At 46.2% G+C, this 20,422-nt stretch overlaps 1 protein-coding gene across 1 annotated transcript in view; it reads left to right on the forward strand.

Moving 5' to 3' along the window:
• The window catches only part of LOC122370341 (collagenase-like), a 28,916-nt gene extending 8,532 nt beyond the window's left edge, over nucleotides 1-20,384 (forward strand). Inside the window, exons 3-7 of the mRNA XM_043345844.1 lie at nucleotides 6,318-6,424; nucleotides 7,981-8,192; nucleotides 8,551-8,680; nucleotides 17,071-17,208; nucleotides 19,719-20,384. Of these exons, the coding sequence (XP_043201779.1) occupies nucleotides 6,318-6,424; nucleotides 7,981-8,192; nucleotides 8,551-8,680; nucleotides 17,071-17,208; nucleotides 19,719-19,892 (761 nt within the window). The 3' untranslated portion in view covers nucleotides 19,893-20,384. The remainder of the gene's footprint in view (nucleotides 1-6,317; nucleotides 6,425-7,980; nucleotides 8,193-8,550; nucleotides 8,681-17,070; nucleotides 17,209-19,718) is intronic.
• Nucleotides 20,385-20,422: the final 38 nt, after the last annotated feature.

Here is a 20,422-nt window from a genome sequence, read left to right on the forward strand (position 1 = left end):
CAGGGTTGACACTTAACACGCCAATATGCAAGTCGAACCGACAAATGCAAACACTCTAGTGGGCTTTTAACCCACTGGAGACTGTAATGCGCTATATGGCTATAACACCACACCACGGACACTGCAATAGCGATAAAGAACAAAACTGACAGGGCGCTGCCAGATGACACCAGGGCTGACAGGCTCATGACAGATAAATGCTGATACCAAAGTCCAAACGCCAGAGATCCAAATAGGTCACCATGGGTTGATCTCTCAGCAGCCTGTCCCACCAGGCAGACTCGAGCTATGAACACGATCGCGCCGTTTTGCCGAGCCTTGCCCTTGCCGCCCCGAGCCTCTAATGTCTCATACACATGCTTTTCATTGTGGCGCTAATGTATCTATCTCATGCGACATTAGAAACTAGCGCAAACAGCAGTACCTTTCGTGGATCAGTCGTGTACAAAGCACGACGGTATGGTATCAGTTCCTCACCCGTTCCGTGGAACGCACGCTACCGTTTCGCCGCCCGCCACTGCGCGGCTAACGAGGTCATTTTCAGAGGGGAGTCTGATAGAAAGTGAGTCTGCTCGATAGCATTATGTCTCGGCTTGGTTACACACCCACACACAAACATTCATTTGCGATCCGTATGCCGTGACGACACGCCACCGAGTCGGTAATCGCTAATGATCTTCTACAAAATAGAAACTGTTGTTGCCGCCTATGCATCGGGTACCTATCCCTGTTACGGCGCTTAGCTTGTTAATTCATTAGGAACTTCAAGAAGGTGATCAATGAATCAATCGAAGGGCTGAACAAGCTTATAAAATAAAGGCGCATGCGACTTATAAACTGCTCATCTATGTGGCTGCTCTCAGGGGAAACCCTGCCGATACCCGGGCGCGGTGATTACCATTTTAGCGATTTAGCGACCAACATTTCAGCTGTTTTAGCAAATACGAGGTTAGCGGAGAAAGGGACGGAAACACAGGGAACTCCCTCGCTGTTTCCCGCTACCAGGAACCCCAGGTACATTTATTTGAAAGTCGAAGGGCGCTTGACTATACAAAGCGTGACTACCCATAATCGAGCGTCACAGGCGCGCGGACAAGTCCTCCTCTGGGCCGGCATTTAGAGCCAACAACAGTGATCGATGTTGTTGCGGTGATCGGTCGTGGCACGCGACACACGCACACACGACAGATAGGTGGTTTCGCTCGTACGACGCAACAGATTCTCTCTCGGGTAAATACCTACGATCGTCACCTGTCTCTCGGGATTTCGGCATTTTTCGCTAATGCAAAGACCACAACGTATAGAAAAGTGAAAGGAAATGAAAGCGAACGCACGCTGAAAGCGAGCATCGAACTTATCTGCGCTCAAGATCGCTGTCTTCCAAAATAAACTTTATGTAAGTCGATTTGTCACTTAGTCATGCCTTCAAGAATCTTGGGCATGCCAACGTTCGTCGAGCGCAAATCTTACTGGGATAACTATCTAACTTGACAAATAACACGTTAGAGTGAAGTAAGATAGTGATACCAACAATGTTTTACAATGTTTCACTTACTTTTTAAAAAGCTATTCTATATAAAGTGAAAACTGCTAAATTTAGTAGGTGAGCGTTGGTGAGCGTACCGTACTACACCTTTTTGCGTTAGCTTTTGACCATTGGGCAAAACATTTGTACACATTCGCCATATAGGTGGCGGTACAAATGGGCGGTTGGTCACAAAGAATCGCCATTGGGCAAAACCATTCGCCGATCTTCCTCTAGAACTCGACATTGAACGAATGGTTCAACATTGGGCAAAACAAATCGTCAATGGTCGAAAGTATTCGTCATATGCCGAGCTGGCTCCCTCTATGCCGAAGTCTGGCGAACTGTTAAACTGTTTTGCAGATCGCTCATTTCAGTGTTCAATCTGTTTTGCTGAATGGCTGAAATGAAGCACACCACGCCTGAATAGTTGTGCTCAATGCCGATTGTCGAAATGGCTCCTCAAACAGTTATGGCGAATGGTTGATTTCAAATGCAAAAAGGTGTGTCAGGGCTACAGCTTTAAAGATACAGAAAAATGTTTCAGACATAAAAGGTGTGGAATTAAAAGGGCTACAAAACTGCTATTTCGGTTTTTCGAGTTTTTGGATTTTGACCCCCAAAAATAAAAAAATAGATTTTTTTTTATATAACAGCCAAAAATCCTAAAAGCTTTTTGAATTTCAAAAAACGGAATATATTGTGATAGTCCCTACCGCCTTCTATCTGCATACCAAATTTGAGATCGATACCTCTTTTTTTGGGACAAGTTATAGCGAAAAACTGTTCAAAATTGATGACGTCAAATTTTCAAACTCAATTTTTAGCCATTCTAGACCTTGTAGCGCAAAACAAAGAACTTCATTAGACTCCCCGTGACGAGTTGCATCGAATTTACCAATTTTATGCAAAAATATGAACTTTGAAGTTTGACCTTCTTTTACCTGACCTTGACCTGACCTCCACCAGAAAGTGACCTAAACCGTACCTGATGGTCTTATAACCAACACCACTGAGTTGGAAATGAAAAACTGGCCATAAAACATACATCGCATAACCCGCGCCCCACTGGGGTCTGCGTATAACACGCCCTACTGGGGGGGGGGGGGGGGCTATTCATAGCCCCCTCCTAACTCCGAAACTACTGGGCCGATCGTCAAAATTCAAACGGTGTCTGATAGCCCCGGAAAAACTGTCGAGCGAAACCTAATTTCATTGACCTCGAGGTCACCGATGACGTCACAGGTCAGGTCAAAGTAAAAATTATTAGCATTTTGGCTTGTTCACGTTTTGGGCTCTGGCCGCCGTCTTACAAGTCAGATCAGGCTCATTTTTGGTTCACACACACTCGTGAACAGATGCTCTAGATACCCTGAGGGTACCAAACTTGTACGTTGATTTTCAGGTCAAGGTCTGGTCATCACAGGTCACGAAAATATTATATCATGCGTCGGTCACGTGACACATGTTTTATGGTCCATTTAAGCCAAAGATTTCGAATTTGATGTAGTATGTGTCATTCGAGGTCATTTTGAGTCGAATTTAGCTTAGGTCAGGTCACTTTCAGGTCAAAAAGGTCAAGTTTTGAAGTTATAATTTTTTAACAGAAAAGGTGACTATTGGATGCAGTTTAAGCTCAGGAACGCGATGGTGCCGTTTACATTGGCGTACGATGTCACATACGTGCTGAAAAATTGATTTGAGAAATTAATAATTGTGAATTTTTTGCAATAACGCGTATAACTTGGCCATTTTTGAAGATATTCAGCTAAAACTTGCTAGAGTTAGTCATAATAACGCGTTCTATCACATATATTCCGTTTTTTTTTCGAAAAGTTTGAAAGCTTTTTCGTTTTTTTTTTTCTCGAAAAGATAACAGTTGGATAGCGCAGTCTATTCTGAGTCCTCTCGTGCAAAGAAATTGGATCTAGCTTAAAAACTGAGCCCTTGGGAGCGATTGCCGTGGTTCAATGTTTTGCGTCGAAATCGGCCGAACATGACGTCACTCTGACGTCATTTCCGGCCGACCTATGGTAGCTACGAAGTTCAAATTTTGACACCAGGTGTCAAATTGATGCAGCCGAAGGTACTGAAAGTTTGGCATCGATACGTCAAGCGGTGTGGAAGTTATTGCAGAAAAACGTGAGGGGGGCTATGAATAGCCCCCCCCCCCAGTGGGGCGCGGGATAACCTTAGTAAAGTTGGGCTCATGTGGTCCTTGGTGACCTTTGGTGACCTGACCTGTGATCTGACCTGGTATGACCACTGACCTCTAGTAGCAACATATGTACTAGATAACTGACGCCTTATCGCTGATTTTCGACAAAATGCGTTTTACTCGGTGTTATAGCGCTTTCCCTAGAAGCCCCGTGAACGGTGAAACATTTTATCTTTGACCTGACCTGTGGCGTCATCGGTGACCCCGAGGTCAATGAAATTTGTTTTCATTCGACAAATTTGACAGGGCTATCGAACCCCGTTTGAATTTTCCAGATCCGTCCAGTAGTTTCGGAGATACGGGGGGGGGGCAAAAAAATCCCCCCCCCCCCCTTCCACCGCGCGGAAGGTGGCCGGGAGGCCCACCGCCTGCCGGGTTAACTTAATGGTTTCAAAGGGACTGTTAGCTAATGTATAATTTTGGTTCTGCCATTAGCACATGTAAAACAAACAAGCCAAGACATTGGAAGAATAAGCGAAATGCTGGCCAAGGAAACATTCTGAAAATTAACCCGGCAGGCGGTGGGCCTACCAGCCACCTTCCGCGCGGTGGGGGGGGGGGGCATTTTTTGCCCCCCCCCGTATCTCCGAAACTACTGGACGGATCCGGAAAATTCAAACGACGTTCGATAGCACTGTCAAATTTGTGAAAGGAAACCAAATGTCATTGACCTCGGGGTCACCGATAACGTCACAGGTCAGGTCAAAGATAAAATGTTTCACCGTTCACGGGGCTTCTAGGGAAAGCGCTATAACACCGAGTAAAACGCATTTTGTCGAAAATCAGCGATAAGGCGTCAGTTGTCTAGTACATATGTTGCTATTAGAGGTCACCGGTCATACCAGGTCAGGTCACAGGTCAGGTCACCAAAGGTCACCAAGGGTCACCACATGAGCCCAACTTTATTAAGGTTATGCGATGCATGTTTTATGGCCAGTTTTTCATTTCCAACTCAATGGTGTTGGTTATAAGACCATCAGGTACGGTTTAGGTCACTTTCTGGTGGAGGTCAGGTCAAGGTCAGGTCAAAAAAGGTCAAATTTCAAAGTTGACATTTTTGCATAAAATGGGTATCGATTCGATGCAGCTCATCACGGGGAGTCTAATGGTGGTCTTTGTTTTGCGCTACGAGGTCTAGAATTGCTAAAAATTGAGTTTGAAATTTTGACGTCATCAATTTTGAACAGTTTTTTCGCTATAACTTGTCCAAAAAAGAGGTATCGATCTCATATTTGGTATGTAGATAGAAGGCGGTAGGGACTATCACATATATTCCGGTTTTTTCGAACTTCATTTTTTTTTTTGGATTTTTGGCTATTATAATCAAAAAATCTATTTTTTTATTTTTGGGGAACAAAATCCAAAAAATCGAAAAACCGAAACAAGATTTTTGTAGCCCTTTGGATTCCACACCTTTTATGTCTGAAACATTTTTCTGTATCTCTAAAGCTGTAGGCCTGACAGCTCTTCCCGCGAAACCTTTTTTTGGGTCGAAAATGGCAAAAATGACGTCACTCTGACGTCATTAGCGGCCAACCTATCATAGCCTTTGGAAAAAATGTTTGGTCACCATGTGCGCTAGCTGCTCCCGGGAGGGTACTGAAAGTTTGGTGACGATCGGTGCAGCGGTTCTCGAGATATATTGAAAAAACTAAAGGGGGGGGGGGGGACAAAAAAATGCCCCCCCCCACCGCCTGGAAGGTTAATATAGGATTTCATTATCGGATCAGCATCATAACCAAACGCGATGTGTTCCACTACCTTGTTATTGTTTAGTGAGAGTACGTTTCACGGATGTTAAATAAACTCACGTGAAACGGTTCGTGACTAGAATCACTAACGATCTGGGGTTGCCGGTTCTGCGGTGACTTTGAAACGACGAATTGTGGAACAATGAAACCGAGAGTGTATGCTGAACCTCGCGCGCTATAAATCGTTCACTCTCTCACAACTTTTAAAGAATGTAGTCAGTACGTGCTTAGTTCGGACATGTGAAAACGTTCACCGCTTTTTGCGAAGTGGCTGCGTCCGGTCACTTTGTTTTTAGTTCTCAGTGGGTGACAGCAAACCAATGAACGTTCTGCGTTGGTGAAAGAACGTACCACGCGCTCAGAGAACATGTTCGGTGCTCACCACTGGCGCCTGTCGGCGACCCGTTCCCATTGGGCTTCCACTGTACATATGTCAGTGTAACACTAAAGGCTGAAACAGACTCTTTCTGCAGTCAGGAAATCGCATGCGAGAGCCTATTCAAATACATTATAATTCTTCTCGCATCAATCGCTTGCGGGAGGTGCGTGCGATTGATGCGAGAGTGCTTCCATGTATTTGAGTAGGCTCTCGCATGCGATTTCCTGACTGCGGAAAGAGTCTGTTTCAGGCTTAAAACTGAACGCTGCGACTGACAGATGCGGGATGACCGGACGGTAATGGATCTGACCCCTCAGAGACCAACAGCTGAGATGGACCGCTATGGCCTGACCGCTAGAACTGACCGCTTGCACTGACCGATGAGACTGACCAATAGACCGAGTGACTGATTACCGATTACCGACCGATCCTGCTCTGTTTCAGACTGCGGCAGGTCGCGAGTGAAACGCATTCTGGACGGAAAGGACGCGAAGGTCGGCGAGTTTCCGTTCGTCGTCTACATCGTCACACGCACCAGCGACGACAAAACGGTAAGATATGAACCGTCTAAATCTGTATCAAACCAGTTAGTAGCGACGACAAAACGGTAAGATATGAATCGTCTAAATCTGTATCAAACCAATGAGTAGCGACGAAAAAACGGTGAGATATGAACCGTCTAAATCTTTAACAAACCAATGAGTAGCGACGACAAAACGGTAATATATGAACCGTCTAAATCTGTATCAAACCAGTGAGTAGCGACGACAAAACAGTAAGATATGAACCGTCTAAATTTGTATCAAACCAGTGAGTATGCGACGACAAAACGGTGACGTATGAGCCGTCTGCATCTTTATCAAACCAGTGAGTATGCGACGACAAAACGGTGAGATATGAGCCGTCTACATCGGACTACCGACGATAAAACGGTAGTGCTGCGCCCAATTTTACGAAATGTAACCATCTTATCTTCTTTATTTATACAAAATGAAGTTAGCAACTTATACTGCGGGCGTTGATGTTTTATTGTTTGTTTGTTGAGCACGCCGGCACGCCGACTGCAAGGTCATTTTGCGGCGCGTTGATGTCTTAAAGAGTGGGTTATCGTTCCTTGCTCTATCAACCGGGCATTGTGTTTGCACATCAGCGCTCGTAAAGCATTTAAGAATCGTTGAATCTCGCTTGTGAAGCCTCGTTGAACCGCCATGGAAGCCGTGGCATTTTTTAATCTATCAGTCATCATGTGCTTTACTAACTACACCATGGCTAATCGAATTCAGCAGTAAGCCGTAGTTTATGAACGTAGAAGTAGAAGTCAGCACTCGTCGAACTTTCAGGACGACAAAGGACTGTAGGAGTGTAGAAGTGTTAGAGGGCTCAACACCTAACGGGGCGGCAGCGGCGACGGTACGGCAGGGGCGGGGGCGGGGGCGGGGGTGGCGACTCGGAACAGGTGTGACGCCATCGCCGTCACAGCCGTGACGCGGCGGGGATTGTGTGCGGGAGCCGGCGTGACGTGACGCCTGGTGTAGTCGACACGATACCACCCCCCGGAGGAGGGGGGGAGGAGGGGGCAGGCCACCGTCACGCCTCAATCACAGCACGTGGATGTGAGGGGGAGGGGGGGGGGCGAGAGGACGGGAAGTAGGTATGTTTCGAAAGAAGAACGGTGTTTCGTTGGAATAGGAGTACCGAAAGGATCGCGTTTTAGCTTGTCTTTATTTTTTTTTGCGTGCAGCTCGCCTTTAAAGAAAAATATCCTTGTGAATAAACATTGCTTAGCACTAAGAACATAAAGTTTCAAAGCTATAAAAAGTGTCAAAAAGATGCCTTTTATGTCCCCTTTAGTATCGAGGACAACGCATGGCACCTTTGAAGGCAACACATGTCTGACTAGCTATTATACGAGCTCGTACCTGCAGCTGCCGCCTCCTTGACAGCCCCTCGTGTCTGCCAGTCATTTAAGTTGAACACGACGACTCCAGCCTCCAGTTTCATGCCTCGATGATGGTTTCATAATTTTGTATGTCAGCTACACCCATTCAATGCCTTTTCACGTGTCTGTCACTTCCAGCTCACCACGTCCCACCTATCTCTCCGGCAGCTGTACTGCTCCGCATCTCTCATCAGCCGCCGGTTCGTGCTCACGGCCGCTCACTGCCTGGAATCTGCCGTCTGGACCGAGCTGAGGCTGGGCGCTCTCGACATCGGACACCCAGGCGCCCAGTCGCTGGTGGTCAACGCTACCAAATTCAAACAGCATCCCGAATGGAGCATCGTCAGCCTGGAGCGGAGTCACGACATCGGCCTGATCGAGTGAGTGGCTCGGTGTTACCGCGTCCTGCGGCCGAGGGGCGGAGGGGATTGGAGGGGATAGGAGAAACAGGGGATGGTTGCTGATGGGCTTCGGCGTGAGCTCTTACGTGTCCTAGCGGCTAGCTGGACACTTTTTTACTGTGAACGGTCGGTGTAAAATTGCTTGTTACACTAACGTTTTTAGCTTAGATGGCAAACGTCAAAGCATGCCGATTTTCATTTCACCTTGCAAATGTAAACAATTTGCATTTCTTATTTTCAGCATAAGTTTGTATTGTTGCACGTACGTTTATGATAATTGATAACTAACCAATAAATCGCCCATTTTATAAGGCCTATATTTGGTGCGTGCCTTCAGGTTATCCGAGGATGTCCAGTTTAACGACGTCATCCAGCCGATCTGTTTGCCGGCGATTCTGGAGCTGGAGCAGCAGTACACGGACATGGAAGGCACCATCGCCGGCTGGGGCAAAACTGACCCCAACAAGGTCAGTTCAGGGGTATCCAAACTGGCCCAAGTGACCCAGCAAGCCATCTACCCCAACCGACCTCAACAAGGCCAGCTGGGACAGCTAGGTGCTGACCGAGGGGAGGGGAGGGGAGTTTATCTCCGAGGATTCAACAGAGCCAGCTGAGACAAATAGGAACGACGTAAAAAAGACAGGCTGCATAAAAGATAACAACAGGTAACGCTTGTTTGCGTTCCTAAAAAATAGAATGAAATTTATTTCGTGAATTGCGGGATTTATTTCGTGAATTGCGACACGTATCTTCGATACGTGCTCTTTGATACGTGTTGCACAATTTTTCCATGTTTTTGTTTTGTTTTGTTTTGTTTTGTTTTGTTTTGTTTTGTTTTGTTTTGTTTTGTTTTGTTTTGTTTTGTTTTGTTTTTTTTGTTTTGTTTTGTTTTGTTTTGTTTTGTTTTGTTTTGTTTTGTTTTGTTTTGTTTTGTTTTGGTTTGTTTTGGTTTGTTTTGTTTTGTTTTGTTTTGTTTTGTTTTGTTTTGTTTTGTTTTGTTTTGTTTTGTTTTGTTTTGTTTTGTTTTGTTTTGTTTTGTTTTGTTTTGTTTTGTTTTGTTTTGTTTTGTTTTGTTTGTTTTGTTTTGTTTTGTTTTGTTTTGTTTTGTTTTGTTTTGTTTTGTTTTGTTTTGTTTTGTTTTGTTTTGTTTTGTTTTGTTTTGTTTTGTTTTGTTTTGTTTTGTTTTGTTTTGTTTTGTCTTGTTTTGCTTTGTTTTGTTTTGTTGGGGGTAAACTGTTTCAGCCTAAAAAGCCTGAGCTATGGGATATTAGAATAGGATGTAGACATTGGGCTGCGGGACACGGACAGTAGCCGCGTTTACCGCATAGGGCTAGTTGCCAGATAGTGGAATTCCGATACCGAGACATTTATTCCACTAACGACACAGTTCGGGCATAATCCGCTAGTTCTGACGACCTACCCGGCCAGAAGGCCGCATAAGTTGTCAGAACCAGCGGAATGTGCCTGAAATATCTCGTTAGTGGAATAAATGTCTCGGTATCGGAATTCCACTATCTGGCAACTAACCCTAGGGCTGTTCACGGGCCCTGTGTGCGGTCGGACCGCACACAGCCTCGAAGCTCCGCCCACTGCGTCCCTACGTCAGCCTTCCGTCACCGCACACAGCGATCGCTGTGGCCGGTCGGGACTGGCCACAGTGGACCGTCCACCGCACGCAGCCGTGACGTCAGAACCGCCTACCCATCCCCTACCCCCACGCCTGCTGGACGCACCGCACACACCGCACGCAGCAGTGTGCGGTGCCCGTGAACACCCCTCCATGTAAACGCGGCTAATGATCTGCGGAAACGAAACCGACTCGGCCTCGGTCTCTGCCCCGTTGGGACAGTCCGCCCACCTTCCAAACGGTCACAGGAGAGGATTTTTACGGGTCCTGGTGCGGACCCGACCTCACCCACCGGTTGTCAGACGGGGTGACCGGCAGCCCGCAAGGGGAGCGTGAGATGGGATGCGGATGGGTTTGTCCTGAGGATGAAGAGATGGATGGTTGTCCGATAACAAGTGAGATGACGCCGACCATTAACAAATATAATGAGTCATCGTGGCTCCCTGGCGGCTGGCGCGCAGAGCGCGATATACAATATACACCAGCAAAACGCCTTTTGGGCGAAGAACGAGTGAGCGAGATAGTGAGCCCTGCACGTGCGGAAGGGCGAGAGGGTACTTCCAACGGGCTTGCGCAAAGCACCCTTTTAACCGGTCGCTAGCGGTGTTGCAAATTTGAACGCAATCGGCCCAGCCGTTCCTGAGATCTGGAAGCGGCATTCTGCACGTGCGCACGTGTAAACGGGGTCCAAACTGACTTTTGCACGGCACCCTACTAACCGGTCTCCAACCGTGTACCAAATTTGAGCACAATCAGCCCAGCCGTTCTCGAGATCTGGAAACGCCCCCTGCACGTGCGCACGTGCAGTAGCACCTTTACCCTCGCCGGCACAGGGGGGGTTGATGCAACCCCCCCTAAGGTTTTTCGCGAATAACTCGCGTAAAAAGCGGCCGATCGCGACGAAACTTTCAGTACCCTCGCATTAATCAATTTTACACGTTCCCTGAAAATTTCATGACCCTGACCCCAATGACCTTTGACCTGTGACCTCTTTTCCGTGACCATGTTTGGCCGAAATCGCGATTCGGCGTATGTCGGCTCGCATTAGCCGCGCGTTTGCAAGCTTTTCGTGGTTTCAAACGTTCAAACATGTGATTTTATATTGCTCCCATACATTAGGGTGGGTGTCAAGGTCACCTGAAGGTCAGGTCAGGTCATTGACCTTTGGTGACCTCGGGTGACCTCGGTTCACGTTTTCGAGTTTTACATGTTTCTAGGCTAGTTTTTGGAGTTGAATTCGAATTTAGCAACCATTTGAACATTTACGAAGTAGTTTTGGTGCCTTCGTAACATGTTACGAAGCTGCCAGAGGCGGTTGACACGTATTACGAATACCCGTCACAACCCCTACCGGTTGACCTGACCTGAACCGACCCGACCTGGTCTAAATGCTTAAAAACATCATCTTTGATCAAAACTAACACGATATTCGTAATCAGCACCCCGGAAAACCACATAGCAGCCACACTTTACGACTTTCTAACTGGTCCCGATTTTCCCGGTTTTCGGGTCATTGACCTGACCTGGAAAGTCACCCGATGACCTAGGACCTTAAAATTGGATATCATCGGCTTCCTCTCGTGACGGGCAACACGCTCGTTTTTTCCGCGAAGCTCTAGCTCAATCAGGGGCCAAACGCGAGGGGGGGGGGGGTCGTACCACCCCCCCCCCCCCCTTGTGCCGTCGAAGGACGCAAAATGGCCTGTGCCGGCGAGGGTTAACCGCAACACATGGGAATGCATTGCCTGGTGGGTGCCTACCTGTATGCCAAGTTTCAGCGAAATCGCCCCAGTAATTACCGAGTTATTAAAATGGGAACAAATTTGACACCTCTTATTGTTGTATTTTGCACGTGCACTGCGGGTGACCCACATGCATCGAGAGCATCCTATTTTTGGTAGAAAGGATGCAGCTACCCTATAAAAATTACCGCAAGTCAATCGCCCAAGCGGCTGCTGAGATATGAGCCTCTCAAAATCACTGCTTTTGCAAAACAGCTTGAACACCCTTGACTTTTCACGTGGCACGTGCCACGACGGTCACTGAGATGTATCAAAAGTAGTCAATTACGGGGTAGAAGGGATGGGGCTACCCAACAAAAAAGACCGCAGGCCAATCGGTCCAGCGGTTGCTGAGATATACAGGGTGGAAAGTAATTACGCGAACATACTTTTTCGTCTTATAGCAATGGAAAAAGCGGCGGTGACATGAAAATTTCATCTTTTCATATATTCCTATTTATGTGCGATACACTGACAAAGGCGTTCAGGCATAATTGATATGAGCATGTCAAGCACTGTTGGCCAAAGCTTAGTTCACGCCTCCTGGAGCTGTCTGGTGAGGCAATCGATGTTAGTGGCTACTAGGAGCTCTTAGACGCTCTCCTGAAGAGTCGCCTGGATATTTTTGATCAAATTGAGGTCTGGGCTATTCCCAGATTGACCATTATATGCCCAGAGGAAGAACGGGTTCTCAAAGCACCAGTCTTGCGTCTTTTTGGCCGTGAGAGGAAGGACTTTATCAATCATGAAGAAGAGTTTCTTTGCGTCGGGCACAAAAGTGCGCTCAATCATTTTGCCCCTTTTGGTGCATTGATGGATTAGATAAAGAGACTCGTCTGGAAGGATGTTCCACTAGTTGTATACTTTATTTTTTTGTGGCCTTGTTGGTCACTACATGCAATTCTGACACCATCCGGGCGCTCATAACACGCTGATGTGTGTTCCTTTGCCGGATGTTTGAAGGTTGGGACGGGCGGGACGTCGGACGCATCAGCAGCCCCCAACGCGTTGTTCTGCAGGTTTGACGGATGAAATAGCTTCGAAGATGTCTCACCCAACCACAAAGCCAGCTGCCTGTCCTCCTCTGTTCAGGTTTGGCGGTCTTAACCCGCGCCCTGGTGGGGTCTGTTTATAACGCGACCTGGTGGGGGGGGGGGGGGCTATTTTTTGCCCCCCCTCGTATCTCCGAAACTGCTGGACGGATCTGCAAAATTCAAACGGCGTTCGAAAGGCCTATCAAATTTGTCGAAGGAAACCAAATTTCATTGACATCGGGGTCGCCGATGACGTCACAGGTCAGGTCAAAGATGAAACGTTTCACCGTTCACGGGGCTTCTAGGGAATGCGCTATAACACCGAGGAAAACGCATTTTGTCGAGAATCAGCGGTAGGGCGTCAGTTGCCTAGTAGATATGTTGCTATTAGAGGTCACTGGCAATACCAGGTCAGGTCACAGGTCAGGTCACCAAGGGTCACAGGTCAGGTCACATGAGCCCAACTTTACTAAGGTTGTGTGATACATGTTTTATGGCCAATTTTTCATTTCCAACTCAATGGTGTTGGTTATAAGACTATCAGGTACGGCTTAGGTCAGTTTCTGGTGAAGTTCAGGTCAAGGTCAGGTCAAGGTCAGGCCAAAAAAGGTCAAATTTTAAAGTTGATAGTTTTGCATAAAATGGGTATTGATTCGATGCAGCTCGTCACGGGGAGTCTAATGGTGGTCTTTGTTTTGCGCTACGGGGTCTAGAATTGCTAAAAATTGAGTTTGAAAATTTGACGTCATCAATTTTGAACAGTTTTTTCGCTATAACTTCGCCAAAAAAAGAGGTATCAATCTCAAATTTGGTATGTGGATGGAAGGCGGTAAGGACTATCACATATATTCCGGTTTTTGCGAAATTCAAAAAACTTTTTGGATTTTTCGATTATTATATCCAAAAAATCTAATTTTTGATTATTGGGGGTCAAAATCCAAAAATTTCAAAAATCCGAGATAGCAGTTTTGTAGCCCTGTCCAATCTACAGCTTTTATGTCTTTATCATTTTTCTGTATTTGCAAAGCTATAGGCCTGACAGCTCTTCCCGCGAAACCTTTTTTTGGGTCGAAAACGGCAGAACATGACGTCACTCTGACGTCATTTCCGGCCAACCTATCATAGCCTTTGGAAAAAATTTTGGTCACAACGTGTAAAATTGATGTCCGGGAGGGTACTGAAAGTTTGGTGACGATCGGCGCAGCGGTTCTGGAGATATATCGAAAAGTCTGGAGGGGGGGGGGGCAAAAAATAGCCCCCCCCCCACCAGGGCGCGGGTTAAGAAAACTTAAATTGACAATCCTGCTGTTAATTCATGAAGTTTGGCCATCTCGATTGTTTGTACGGCTTGATTTTCGAATTTTCACGGATTTATGTATGAATCGTGATATCTTAGATGGGGTACCCGGCCAAAGTAAACCATTTCGCCTGTTTTCGGGTCGACTGTTGTCGTTTGGTCGCGGAAATGGTGACCACCCATTCGGCGCCTGAATTCGCCGAGGTTTTACTGCCGCCAACGGCTTTGCTTTTTAAGTCCTCTTAAGTTTTATTATGCTTCAACCAAACGTGTAATTGAGTAATGCTGGTGCCGAGACCGTTCCGAGTCCCTTCCGCACCAATCCAGCCAAAATAATCACAAACGCTTTCCCTGGCAACTTCAAATTGATCTCTTTGCCCATTTTGGTCTTGAGCAGCGTATGGCGTCAGCACCACTCGAAGCCGAGAGGTGTTGTAGACCTTCCAAGTCATTTTTCAAAGTAAGGTCACTTTTGTTAGATGAGGCGACAACAAACACGACCAGTCATGTTCCATAACAGCCCGCGCTCATGCAAAATCTCCACTGACAGGCGAAATTGTAAGAAAATACATGTTCGCGTAATTACTTTCCACCCTGTAAGCCTCTCAAAAGCGTTACAGGCCGGGCCGGGCCGGGCCGGGCCGGGCCGGGCCGGGCCGCTCATACTGAGATTTTTCCGTTATATTGAAAAGACTCGCTTCGCTCGCTGCGCTCGCTCGCTCGTAATAATCCCGTATCGCGGACACAGGACATATAATTGAGGTCGGGCAGAACTAAAAGCTGTACCTTGAACTCAATAGGTAACAGACGATTTGGATGACGGAGTTATCGCCGTTAAGCCCACCGTACTGGGCGGTCTCAGCCAACTTCGCCATGGTGGAAAGAGTGGCGCTTTTTTTTTGCCCCACCCGACTACCTAAAGATTATGAAAGCTACAGAGACCCTGAATAAAGCAATAGATAGCTCGCTAATAAAACCTATCAGTACAGGTCATTTTTCGATCAGGTCATCGCTAAAGTCACTATAGGTCACAAAACATTAAATTATTACGAACAACTCCCGATTTTTACATTAATTGTAATAAACTTACGTGTAGCTAAAACGAACTAACGTGTAACTGACGAACGTGTAACTCAAACGAACTAAATTTGACCTGGAAAGGACAACTTCAAAATTTGACCATGCTGCATGTCAATCGATCCGTATTGATTTGAACACAATTCAAGTGATTTCATCGCTCAACCGTGTCTTCATCTAACGTTTCATACTGGCGACAACGCTCGTAATCTTTCGTAAAGTGGCATGACCTTTTGAGTGACCGTTGATTATCAGCTGCACCCTATCCATTGTCATGGTATGGTCAGGTTTTTGTTGGGGTTGATGATTGTGACCTTTTCTGCATTTTGTTGTCTGCCGCAAAGACATGTATTGGCGTAAGACAGGTATTCAGTTGTTTCTTTTGTTTTCATAAAGCATGACGTTTTATCAATTCTGAGAACAATGCTTAGAAAAGGACTTTGAAAGAGCAATGGAATGCGCTTTTCTGCGGCGCTGTACCTTTATTGGTTCCCGAGTTATGCGCCAAAAGTTGTCAAATCGGGAACCAAAATTCGTGATAATTCTGCGCTTGGTGACCTCCAGAGACCTCAGCGATGACTCAATCGAAAAACGACCTATTATGATAGTGAAAGGAGATCTTGTAGCGAGCAAGCTGTTACCTTTTCCGCGTATTTCAAAGTTTCTTACTTTCCGAGATAACCTGTGAGGCCAAATACCAGGGCCTCGGCTAAGGAATTTTGACTGGTGGGCCACTTGGGCAGCGACATGGACTGACCTTCGTAGCCATAGCCCCCCCCCCCAATTTTCGATTTCTCCCCAGATTTCGGTCACTGTATTCTGCAAAAAACGTCAGGATGGCATTCAAAAAATGCAAAAAAAAAACGGGGCTCGATCGACCCCCCGACTCTTCAGAGAGAGAGATGAGAGAGTAGAGACCCACAACCCTCTCAGTGGTGATACTCCCGCGGTGCACACAAAATCGCACAAGCACGGAATATATAGTCTACGACATATCGTAGTAGGTACATATCGACATGTCGTAGACTTAAAACTATATATTCCGTGGCACAAGTATGCACACAATATTGACGCAGATTATAAAACTTTGGACGATAACTTACGGCCGTGAGTGGATCGCTCGTCGACTAGTCGGAGATTCGGAAGCGGCCGGACGGGATCGGGCGTTGTTGGATGGATCGGGAGGAATTGTGAACAGCACGAGTGCAACTTTATATATAAAGTGGGTTGTAGCAGGAACCCCAAAAGGGGGTTGTAGCAGCAACCCCAACATCTCTGAAAATGACCATTAAGCCTATTGGTGTCGCATGGAAAATAATTGACTCAAAAGCCCAAGCGCACTGCGCAACCCTGATATTTTCTTAAAAAAAAAAAAACTAAGTTATATACACGTTCACTTCTGGTGAACAGTGTCCCAAACTTCAGATTTCTCTTGGGTGTCTGAGTGGAAAATTCGAGCCACCAAAAACGTGAGAGTGGAAAATTATCCATTCTTATTCTTGAGTGTCATCTTCAGCCCAAATGAGAAATTTTTGGAACGCTGACTGTGAACGGTTCGAAATTCGTCCAACTGGTCAGATGTGTGACTGCAAGCATCATACCGGTCGTGAAGACGCATAATATCGCTTGCAGACTTTGAAAGCTTCGTCTCAATCGGCCGTTTTTTGCGCGAGTTATTTGCGAAAAAGTGAGGGGAAGTCCGTTTAGCCGCTTGCTCCCTCCCCCACCGTAAATACCAGGGCTAACTTGATCTGGTGATCTGACCTTAGGTGACCAGGGTTAATTTTACACTCGATGCAAATTTGACGATGATAAGCGGTGCCAAGTTTCGCGGTTTTGCGCGCCGCTCTTTTCTTTACAATGCAAAAGAAAAGCTGCGTCCTCTGGACAAACTCATTCTCATTTCACAGTTTCTTTTTATGTATTTTGCTGTACCTAAGTTTTTATAGTATTCATTCATTTTATTTTGATATTGACGTTTTTCTGATCGGATATTCTATATTTTATGTCCATGCCATAAGTTTTCCCCGTTCTGCTGCAGCCGGGGGGCAGCTTCATTCTGCAGGCGGCCAAGGTGCGTATCATCGGCAACTGCGAGTGCGCCAACCGGTTCCCGTTCCAGATGACGCCGCTGAAGATCTGCTCCAAACCGACCACCGCCAAACAGTCGCACTGCTCGGTAAGGATTGGCGCTCCTGGCTCGAGAGGGCATCCTCAGTCACCACGCGCCCCGTAGGGCTACCGGCGGACCCTACCACCCGTAGGGGGGGGGGGGGGGCGTTTCGGCCCCCCTAAGATCTCGGAAAGTTACCGGCTGATTTTCAAAAGTCAAACGGCGTTCGATAGCCCCACCCGGGAACTACCTTGTGACCAGATTTCATTGACCTAGGTCAAACCGATGACGTCACAAGGTCAAAGGTCAGATTTTCACCATTGACAGGCATTTCAAGAAATGTGTTGTGAAATCGAGTAAATTGGTAATTTATTGAAAACCGTCGATGGTACATTGTTCGTCAAACACATACTTTGCTATCTGAGGTCATTGATACCAGGTCAGGTCATAGCGAGGTCAGGTCACCGGGGGTCACAATATGAAAGTGTCGTGTGATTTTATGGTCCACTTTACATGACAAATGCGATTATGTGGGTTAGGCAGCCTTTGGGGCCAGCCTAGGTCACGTTTTGGTGAAGGTCAGGTCAATGTCAGGTCAAATTAGGTCAAATTTCAAAGTTGATATTTTTGCATAAAATGGGTATCGATTCGATGCAGCTTGTCACGGGGAGTCTAATGGTGGTCTTTTTTGTTGCTCTACGAGGTCTAGAATTGCCAAAAATTGAGTTTGAAAATTTGACGTCATTATTTTTGAACAGTTTTTTCGCTATAACTTGGCCAAAAAACGAGGTATCGATCTGAACTTTGGTATGTAGATAGAAGACGATAGGTACTATCACATATATACCGTTTTTTTCGAAACTCAAAAAACTTTTTGGATTTTTAGACTAAAATATCCAAAAAATGCTTTTTTGATTTTTGGGGGTCAAAACTCAGAAATTTCAAAAATCTGAGATAGCAGTTTTGTAGCCCTGTCAATTCTACATATTTTATGTCTAATAATTTTTCTGTATCTTCAAAGCTGTAGGCCTGACATATCTTCTCGCGAAGGTCTTTTTTCGGTCGAAAATGACAAAACATGACGTCATTCTGACGTCATTTGTGGCCAACCTATCATAGCCTCTGGAATTTGTTTTTTGTCACAATGTATAAAATTGATGCCCGGAGGGGTCCTGAAAGTTTGGTGGCGATATCTTTAGCCGTTTAGGAGATATCGACCGAAAAGGACAGGGGGGGGGGCTTTTCGCCCCCCCCCCTACGGGGCGCGGGTTTAATTAATAGCTTGTGTGCACTGTGCTGCTATTACGCCACTTTTTACAGCCCGAAAAGAAACGATACCGTAAAGCTGCCTGGTGACAAATGAAGTAGGGTAGACCGGGGCAAGTCGCCCCGCCGAGGTAAAACGCCTCACCGATGTTTCTCGGAACTGGCAAGGTTCTGGGGAAACATCCTCTCTTCTATAAAACGTGCACTATACGATCATTATATGAGCAGACTGGAAATAAATTGTGATGACTCTTTAGGGAGATATAGCCAAAAATGTGTTTTTGGAGTGATTTTTATGTTTTGTTGTCAGATTATGCATCATGGCGTTCTTTTATCGTCCACATCAGGTTAACGACTTTTATGTATTTTGAACAACTATTGTCTAACGCTTACAATGCCGGGTTGGTTCGTGTTAAATTATGTCTTCCTGGAGTGCAAGGCGTTGTTCTCTGACCGAACTACGTGATGGGGTAAAACGCCCCAGTAGGTCGCGGGGCAAAAAGCCCCATGGGGCGTTTTACCTCATGTGTTGTTCGGACTACCCACTTTCTAATGTTCGGTAGCTGGCGAACAGTAAGTTTCTATGCCTTTATGTGTATTTTTCTCAGCAACTGGATGTCAAAGGAAGTATTCTGTAAACATTTGCATTGCAATAATTTATTATTTGGCCTTATGAGGCAGGTGAAAAACCTGCTCATACAATAGTGTCGTAGCTGAACACCTGATAGGATGGAAGGTGCTAACTTCAGTGCCATGCCTCCCAAGGTCCAACGGACCTTTCATATAAGATTTAGTCAACTAGCATGTTTAATCTTTAATCTAGAGTATGGGGCTTCTTGCCCCAGGCCGTGGGGCGTTTTGCCCTGGGGTTGGGGCAAAACGCCCTATTTGCAGTTGCTTCACAAACCACTTCCTAGCTGGGAGTCCGATCATAAGTGAATGAATTTGAGGGGTGGAATTTAAAGTAGAATGTCCAAAGAACGCATTGAGCACAAATTTGGCCTTCTAGGTTATGTGGAATAAAAGTTATGTAGCAAAATAAATTATCTGGGGCGTCTTGCCCCAGGCTACCCTATGATCTACATCATATCACTATGTTTTGACCTGATATGACAGTGACATGACATACGTTTACTATAGTCTATAGTTTCAATGTGACCGTTTTACTCCTTCGGACACATTCATGCATTTAATTATTTTTAGTTCGTCCCCTTGCCGATACCATTTAGTCTAGTCCTGAGGTTGCTCGAAGTCCCTGGCTCGGAGCACCATTGAGTCTCGATATTGACGCCCTGCCGTGTGCCCCTCAGGGTGACAGCGGCGGGCCGCTGATGATCTTCCAGTCCGGTCGCTGGTCACTGGTCGGTATCAGCAGCTTTGTAGGGGCCGCCGGCTGTGACATCGGGGACCCGGCCGGCTACACACGCGTCGCACCCTACCTCGCCTGGATACGGGATAACACAGATGTGCAGCTCGATATGTGAGGTCGCTCGGTGATGTGGGACTGACTGATGTCTGGTAATGTGAGACTGGTAAATGTGCTGACGGCTGTTGTCACTTGTCACTGTTGGATGTGTAAGGCAGGTGACCCATTGGTGTGATGCCTAGTACACTAATGATGTCAGACGAGCTGATGCTGTGGTTGTTGAGCGATACGTTTATTCTTCGTCACTTTGTGTATTTCTTTTGTGTGTGTAAGCATTCACAGTATCTATGTGCCATACCATGCAGTGTAACAAGTGTATCGTGCATGTGTAATGCGTTTGTTAAGTGCAAGACCTTGCAAGGGTAGACGCTTGCGTTTGTATGTTGCGGTTGCAACTTACAAGCTGTGTTTGTAGATGTACGTTAGGTTATGGCTAGACTTAATCGTTGTCTGTGTAGAAAGTAGTTCGTATGCACTTGGTTTGCATTGCCCACTGTACTGGACCTGGTAGGCGACTCAATAAACACTCGGGTGCGTAAGCAAATAACAATAAGACGTCTGTGACTTTGACACAAGCTGTGTAAATCT

The sequence above is a fragment of the Amphibalanus amphitrite genome, unplaced genomic scaffold (assembly GCF_019059575.1).
Source record: "Amphibalanus amphitrite isolate SeventyFive unplaced genomic scaffold, NRLGWU_Aamphi_draft 001124F_arrow, whole genome shotgun sequence".
NCBI classification, from domain to species: Eukaryota; Metazoa; Arthropoda; class Thecostraca; order Balanomorpha; family Balanidae; genus Amphibalanus; species Amphibalanus amphitrite.